Source organism: Drosophila gunungcola, assembly GCF_025200985.1.
Source record: "Drosophila gunungcola strain Sukarami chromosome 2R unlocalized genomic scaffold, Dgunungcola_SK_2 000004F, whole genome shotgun sequence".
Taxonomy (NCBI): domain Eukaryota; kingdom Metazoa; phylum Arthropoda; class Insecta; order Diptera; family Drosophilidae; genus Drosophila; species Drosophila gunungcola.
The window spans coordinates 5,442,732-5,450,164 of NW_026453167.1; the positions used below are offsets into that span (position 1 = coordinate 5,442,732).

Genomic DNA, 7,433 nt, shown 5'->3' on the forward strand with positions numbered 1-7,433 from the left:
AAAACATGAAATGCTAAGTCAATTTCTTGAATTGTGCGTAAAAAGCAGTCTCTAATGGACATGTAAAAGCTTTTAAACAGTACAAAATTTTATTTTATATTATATTGAAACCCCACAAATGAATAACGACAATTTAATTGATTTTTAGTTTATTTTGTAATACGAAAATTTAATACAATTTGCAATTTGATTGAAATTCAATTACAAATGAAATGCCTTAGAGAAGATAATTGTGTAGAAATCAATGTGAACACAAAATACAATGCTTGGGGAAAGAAAGTACAAGACTAAATTTAAATGTAGTTATTGTTACGCTTGTTTTCGCTTAATGGATTATAATTTTGTTTACATAATTAAGAAATACATGAGGTGCCGTTCTCCGGCTAGGATTAAGTTGGGGGGGAAAACAATCAGTTTTGTGCGCAAAGGCAAAGCAGGGTATCTGCTTGAATGATGCTTGGTAAGAGGTTGCGTTTCTCTCGATTCTGTGTGTTAGTCTTTTTGTTGCCGCTTCTGATCGCTAAGGCTGATCCTAAAGGACCCGGCTGCACCAGCACCTAATCGCCCTTGCGTGGCTTGCGCTTGCGCACCTGTTCCGTCTTCTCGGGCGCAGAATCTCCGGCCTGCTTGGGCTCCAGCTTCTCGGCCTTTTCCGGCTCGCTGTCGGCCTCCTTCTCCTGCGAAGCGAGATCGCCCGCCTGCTCCTCGCTGTCCTCCTCCTCCTCCTCGTCGTCGTCATCGTCCTGTGGCTCCTCCTCGTCGCTCTCGCGCTGCTCATCCTCGTTCTCCTCGGCCTCACCATCGTCCTCGATATCCTCGGTGGCCAAATCCTCTACGCCCTCGGCCAGGTTGTCCTGCGACTCGGAGAAGCTCTGGCGCTGCGATTTCTTGGGTGGATACACAAAGTCCACAAGGCACACGAGCAGCAGCCCCAGGGCGGCGCCCACGAAGATGGTGGCGATGGCGAAGAGGGCGTAGGAGCCCCACGTGGGCAGGCCGTACTCCTCCTGCAGCCGCCCGTTAAAGTCCTTAAAGAGTTTTTGGGTGTGCTATTAGTACATGAACCCAACATACAAGACAACAGCAGAGAGCAAAGATCAGAGTAATGAGTAATGGGCGGCAATCTTTGGGTCAGCGGGGATCACTCCGCCGCTGATAAGCTTCCGCTTATGTCTCATGCAAATGAACTGAGGCGAGTTATCACTAGGTTAGGTGAACGTACCTTCAGAGTGTGGGACAGCTTGAAGAAGTAGGACAGCACGGACATGTGGATGGTATCGGGCTTTTTCCAGGCGGACAGCGGTTCGATGCTCTGCCACTGCTGCTTCTTCACAAAGTAGAGGAGGGCATCGCCATCCCGGGCGCCTCGATACTGCCGGAACTCGCCATCCTTCACGCTGGAGGGGATTGCAAATAGTTATTCTATATATCCCGGCTATAAGGGTTGTATATCTCACTGGTAGATGGTGGGCAGGGCGGTGACAAAGAAGCGTCCGCTGAGTGACGGCGAGGTGGTCACATCGATCTTGGCCACTTGCACCTTAACATCCTTGGCCACGCGGGCAAAACGCTCCCAGGTGGGAGCCAGATTCTTGCAAGCTGGGCACCACGGAGCAAAGCTATAAATAGGAAGGAAAACACAGGTTTTAAAACCAGCTGGCAGGCAATGAGTCATCGTGCCACAAAGAAAGGAATGTCTGGCATTCCAGAAAAAGAAAAAAAAAACTAGCTTGCCGGTTGAAGAAAGCCGGCGCACCACGCCCCTTTCGCATTACGTCAGGGGCTGCGGGGGTGCCATGTGGATGGGGGGACACACAAGTATAGCCTTTTGCACTCACAACTCAATCATCCACTCGCCCTGGAGCATCAGGTGCCAATTGTCCTCGTCCAATTCGATTAACTTGCCACCTGGCTGCAGTCCTGACTGCGCCGTCGCCGCATCCGCCGACTGCGCTGCCGCCGCCAGCAGAAGCAGCGCCGCACATGACGCGGCCACAAAGTGCGATTTGCAATGCATTTGAAGCTGTTCCCGATCGCCCACGAGTTTTCTGTGTCTTGTGACGTTCGGCTGCTGCTATTTGCTAAATTAAACTAAAGTCTCCGTCCTATTCAGTTCCAAAAAGTTACAAAAAACTGTGACGCCTGCTGGAAAATTGATAGAAACGCTGGTTCGATATCCGTCAGTGATGGCAAGTCACTTTTTTCCCGCCAAATCGACAACAGGGGGGCTCTGATTGAAACTCATTGATAAAAACCCTTTATATAAAAGAAAATAATATAACTTCACAAAAAAAAATATATATAAATCATTTATATGCTATGCAAAAGCATGGGTATACAAAATCCTCAGCAGTTTTAAGCATTATTTAATCGTTTTTTTTTCACCCTATTACAAAGTGTCTTAAAATTTGTGAAGGTATTTCAGCCTTGGCTGACGATGCTTTTTTGTTGTAAAACAATAATAAAATGAAATTTTTTTATATAACGGTTTTAGCTACTTTCCATTTCTTTGCCAGATCTAGCTATTTCTAGCGTCTTCTTTGCTACCATCCTTAGTGCAATCGATATCACGCAATAGACGGACAACAACAAAGAAAATAAAAGTTCATGAAAACACAACAAAATTAGTCAAGTTGGAAATTTATCTTGTCCCCAAGATGGCCCATAACTACCTACAGCCGGTGCACAACCACTTTGATGACGTGGACAGGTTCGAGGACGTGGACGATGACCTTTTTCTGCAGAACAAGCGCACTGGAGCACCCAAGATCCCGCAGCAGAGGAGCACCAATCCCTTCGAAATGGAGGATGATGACGATGACGAGATAACTTCTTCGCCCTCTGTGGCCGCCCAGCGATTGGCCTACGCGGAAAAGCGAAGAGCCATCGAGCAAAGAACTCTGGACTCCACCAATAAGAGCTTGGGTAACCAAGGGGGTCAATTGCCAGCCAATTAAGGGGCGTTACTCATAGATGTACCTTTCGTTACCCCTAGGCTTGCTCTACGAAACCCATGAGGTGGGTAAGGCCACGGCCGCGGAGCTGGCCAAGCAGCGGGAGCAGCTGGAGAAGACCTCGCACCAGCTGGACGAGATCAACTCCACGCTGCGCTTCAGCCAGCGGCACCTGACTGGCCTGAAGAGTGTATTTGGCGGTCTGAAGAACTACCTCTCCGGCAACCGGGATCAGCCCTCCACCGCTGCTGGCTCGCCCACGGCCAGCCAGTCGTCCCAGGAAGCCAATAGCAACATTGATATGGGTGCCTGTGGCGGAGCCAGCCCATCTGCTCCGCTTTCACCAGTCGAACGCTACGACAATCATCCAGTTAGCCAGCTGCGCGACGACCCTAGCAGCACCTATCATCCCCAGCGGCAGGCGGGAAATCCCTTCCAGGCCCAGATCGACGCCAATCTGGAGGAAATGTGCAGCAATTTGTCGGTGCTTAAGATGCTGGCCACTGATCTCGGTGGCGAAATTGAGTCGCAGAACGAACTGCTGGATAACATGAACTACAAAATCGAGGATGTCGACTTAAAGATCCACAAGCAGAACAAGGACATGAGCAAGCTGCTGAAGAAGTGAACGGGGATTCGTCGAGTACCATTATATTGTTTACCGCATCCTTAGAATAGCCACCTCTATTATACAAATCTTAGTCATACCAATTCGCATGATGAGCACCACACAAGCCATTACGATTGCATTCCTCATTTTGTTTCTTAGTTTTTATTGTTACACACACCAAAAAGATTCTTTCGTTGGAGTGCTTGTAGTTGGAGAGCGATAAGTGTTCAATTTTGAATAAACATTCATATAAAACGGAAGAGAAGTCCCTTGGCAGGGGCAATCTTTTTTCTAATAACGGATACATACACAACTTCTTTGTTATGTTTACTGCTGATGTAGCATTACTAGAACATTTTGGAAAGAAATATTGACTCATGGCATTGTTTGTCTATTTTTTATAATGTATAGGGATGTCAAATATAATAAATGATAAAAAATGATAATTAATTTAATAGACATCTTGAATTGACCTCAGTATAATATCTTTCAGATTTAAATGAAATCTGTATTGCACAAAAAAAATTAATTATAAAAAACACTAACTAAAACAGATTTTTTTTAAAAAATATTTGTATTCAACAAATACTTTTTATTTTGTTTAAACACTTGTAGTAAATACTAATCGTATGATATTTATTCAGTAAAGATGGCTAATGAACCTGATTAAAAATTTAAACTGAAAGGTAGTTTCTAATAATAAGTCATCTTAACAAATATTCACGGCGTGAAAAGAAACAACAAAAAATTTAGATAGTCTACCTTTGATTGCCCTTATAATATAAACTCGATAGCTTATAAATACAATTTTGTTATCGCTATTGAATCAGTCAATCGAAATCAAAATCAAGCCATCTCTAGAAAGCTCCATCTCTTTCCAGCAATACAAACCAAAGCGCAATTTCAGCAGAAAATTTTTCGGCAGAAGAAATAAAAGTTTTTTGTTAATTATGGAGGATAACTATTTTCCCTGCAGCCCTCAGCTGCTCAAAGAGCCCCTATCCTATGCGTAAGTCCCGAAAATTCCGTGGTGCAGTGAGCACGTGGCTTTAACCCTGACTTTGTACGTACTGCAGCGATCTCGTGGAAAATGGGGCTGAATTCGAGGTGGACATGTCAGAGCAGGTAAATGCCTGCAAGGAATTTCTGGGTGACGACAGCGACAGCGACTACGAGGATGCCGAGGGTGTGGACAACGAGGCGCTGCTTTCCCCGTGGACGCAGTCCTTCGGCGAGTTGCGTGCCCTGATGCACATGATCGATGAGCACATCTACAAGCGGATCACCCGCGAGGGCCACGTGGACCGGGATCTGGTGCCGGAGAAGGCCAGGGTTTCGATCAGGTACAGTGGCTACTGGGAGGGCGAAGGCCACCCCTTCGACTCCTCCATGCTGCGGGGCACCAAGTTCGAGTTCGAGACTGGCCAGAAAATGGTGATCGAGGGACTGGAGGCCGCTGTGCGCACCATGCGCCCATACGAACAGGCCGAGTTCATCATCTCCTACAAGCTTCTCTTCCGGGAACTGGGCTGTCCGCCACGCATCAAGCCCATGGCGGACGCGCTCTTCAAGGTGGAGGTCATCGACTTCTCGCTCATAGGCGATGCGGAGGCCATCGATGCCATCCCGAAGGAGGATCGCGACAAGTTCTGCGTGGTCTATCCCAAGGCGCAGGACATGCATCTTTATGGCAAGGATTGTGTGAAGCGCGGGAGCTATCGCAATGCGGCGACTGCCTTCGAAAGGGCCATCAACTCCTTGAACTACTGCCGAATGGCCAATGACGAGCAGGAGCGCCGGCAAACCGAACTGCTGATTACCTTGACTGTAAGTATCCGTTCCATCATGGCAATCTAGAGCAAGATAGATTGGCTATTTTCTTTCAGCAAAACCTGATGATCGTCTACAACAAGCTTAACAAGCCGCAGCGCGTCTGCATCATGATGAAGTCCCTGCGCCGGCTGACCGAGAACAATCCCTCCTGCAAGGCTCTCTTCCAGGAGGGTCGCGCCCTGGCCGCTTTGGGTGAATATGACCGGGCCCGCAAAGTTTTTCTCCAGGCGCAGAGCAAGCAGCCGGAAAACACGCAGATAAGCGATGAGATCATAAGCATGAACAAGCGAATCAGCAAGTACGAGGAGGCCAGCCGAGATCTATGGTCTCGGGCCTTTTCGGTTAAGAATTCGAAATCAGCTGGCCCAAAAACTGCAGCTGATTTGGAGAAAGAAGCCAAGGAGCAGAGTTTCAAAGACGAAATCAAAGATATAATCGAGGAGTTCGAGAACTCTGGTGACAAGTCGATGGGATTCTCCCGTAAAATGTTTTCGGACGCACAGTTTGGAATCATTTGCGATTTGGTCAAGGATCACAATATGAAACTTACATTGTCTCCCATTCACGAGGACGTCTTGACTTTGTCCAAGTTGGAGGTAAAGTCTGACTAATTAGTATCCATTCTAAAAATTTCGTTTACTCACTCATTTAAAAAAATCAAAATGTTACCAACTATGTAAGTAGTTTAAAATAAGTTCTAGAAGAACTTTTACTTGTGCTATTACATTTAACTATGTAGAAAGATACCAACTTGGGAATCTGCAGCTATTTGAGGAAAACCCGAATCTCAAACTTATATTTTAATATAAATACCAAAGTACTTAATATACATTTTTCATGGATAATACGTTCTTCCAGGACTATACCTTTTGTTATTACCTACAAATAAACGTAAATCTTGTACGCCACCTAACATAATACATAGTTATTATTCCGTTCACATTCCATTTTTCTTTTCGAATTCCTTGGTCAACTGACGATGCAGGCACTCCAAACATGCACAACCCTTAACATGGTTGAATGTGGGCTCCAGGATATGCACATCCTGCATCTCAATGCTGTTTGAGTCGTAGGTGGTGAATGTTTCCGATTTTACGAACTTGCAATACACGCAGGTACAAACTAAAAAGCCTTAGGGTAATATAGAATTAGGAAGTTTGTTTTAAAGCAACGTAATTCTTACATAAGGAGAGTATCCAAATGAAGAGCATTAGGAGCGGACAGAAATAATTGCTGACCATGGAAAGCTGACCATCGCTGATGCTTGTGTTTCCTGCCAAGAGGCCCAGGAAATTTTGCATATAAGTTTCCGAGTTGTGTTGAGCAATTACAGTCCCTCTGAGAAAGAAAATTCTAACTAGAACCAAAAATAAACCTGGTTGAACTGGCATTTTAAGTGCTCTTCAAACGTTTTCAGTTGGGAAACTGAGTTGAGTGCCTAAAGCCAATGTCTTATTCAAAGCTTTATTTTGTTTAGTTCGCTGTTGATAAAGGAACAGTTGTGTGTCCCAAACTTATAAGTGGAGGTAAATGTGTTTTTACAAACATGTAACAATCATTTATTCATTATCAAATAAACCAACAATACAATTTTTTTTTGTAATTCAGTTTTATTAGAGTTAAAGACTTCAATTTATACAGTATCCATCTTTAGCCACCGTGCACCATTTGTAATCATGGGATTGTTTTGCAGTAGATTTATCAACAAGATAGGCCAGTAAAACCCAAATAATACAATTTTTGAGTAGCATTTTCGAAGTGATAGTTAAAGAGTTTAAATTAAGTTTTTGGTTTGCTTTAAATTATATAAATGTGTTTAGTACCCCATGTCAAATTAATTTAAAGCGTTTCCATACTTTAAATCAATTTCACAGTCTCTGCTTTTAAAAATGTATAAAAGGGTAAAATAAAAACTCAGCAAACTTAAAATACAAGTTTAAAATAAGGAGAACTAAATTAATATACAGGGCAAAACCCTTTTTAAAAAAAGCAGAAAGATGAAGGCGTACAACATAAAAACCATTTAAAAAAAAAAG

General features: G+C 44.3%; 4 protein-coding genes across 6 annotated transcripts; 2 read left to right on the forward strand and 2 right to left on the reverse strand.

The window, feature by feature from the left end:
* Nucleotides 1–132: 132 nt before the first annotated feature.
* On the reverse strand, nucleotides 133–2,188 carry LOC128254308 (thioredoxin-related transmembrane protein 1). Of its 2 annotated transcripts, none has more exons than XM_052983328.1 (4): nucleotides 1,839–2,188; nucleotides 1,458–1,619; nucleotides 1,223–1,397; nucleotides 133–1,049 (listed from the first exon to the last, which is right to left on the reverse strand). In XM_052983328.1, the coding sequence occupies exons 1-4, from the start codon at nucleotides 2,015–2,017 to the stop codon at nucleotides 558–560; spliced, it is 1,008 nt and encodes a 335-aa protein (XP_052839288.1). In that variant the 5' UTR covers nucleotides 2,018–2,188; the 3' UTR covers nucleotides 133–557. The 2 variants fall into 2 exon arrangements, with proteins under 2 accessions (XP_052839288.1, XP_052839289.1); XM_052983329.1 differs by having other exon boundaries at nucleotides 133–1,028; nucleotides 1,839–2,186.
* A 357-nt stretch (nucleotides 2,189–2,545) lies between these two features.
* LOC128254310 (synaptosomal-associated protein 29) lies at nucleotides 2,546–4,010 on the forward strand. The gene is made up of 2 exons (XM_052983330.1): nucleotides 2,546–2,925; nucleotides 2,996–4,010. The coding sequence occupies exons 1-2, from the start codon at nucleotides 2,658–2,660 to the stop codon at nucleotides 3,580–3,582; spliced, it is 855 nt and encodes a 284-aa protein (XP_052839290.1). The 5' UTR covers nucleotides 2,546–2,657; the 3' UTR covers nucleotides 3,583–4,010.
* Nucleotides 4,011–4,403: 393 nt separating this feature from the next.
* Nucleotides 4,404–6,286, forward strand: LOC128254307 (inactive peptidyl-prolyl cis-trans isomerase shutdown). The gene is made up of 3 exons (XM_052983327.1): nucleotides 4,404–4,573; nucleotides 4,641–5,391; nucleotides 5,451–6,286. The coding sequence occupies exons 1-3, from the start codon at nucleotides 4,515–4,517 to the stop codon at nucleotides 6,006–6,008; spliced, it is 1,368 nt and encodes a 455-aa protein (XP_052839287.1). The 5' UTR covers nucleotides 4,404–4,514; the 3' UTR covers nucleotides 6,009–6,286.
* A 22-nt stretch (nucleotides 6,287–6,308) lies between these two features.
* LOC128254314 (uncharacterized) lies at nucleotides 6,309–6,864 on the reverse strand. 2 transcript variants are annotated; one of them, XM_052983336.1, is made up of 2 exons: nucleotides 6,581–6,864; nucleotides 6,309–6,519 (listed from the first exon to the last, which is right to left on the reverse strand). In XM_052983336.1, the coding sequence occupies exons 1-2, from the start codon at nucleotides 6,786–6,788 to the stop codon at nucleotides 6,335–6,337; spliced, it is 393 nt and encodes a 130-aa protein (XP_052839296.1). In that variant the 5' UTR covers nucleotides 6,789–6,864; the 3' UTR covers nucleotides 6,309–6,334. The 2 variants fall into 2 exon arrangements, with proteins under 2 accessions (XP_052839296.1, XP_052839295.1); XM_052983335.1 differs by having other exon boundaries at nucleotides 6,309–6,528.
* Between the last annotated feature and the right edge of the window lie 569 nt (nucleotides 6,865–7,433).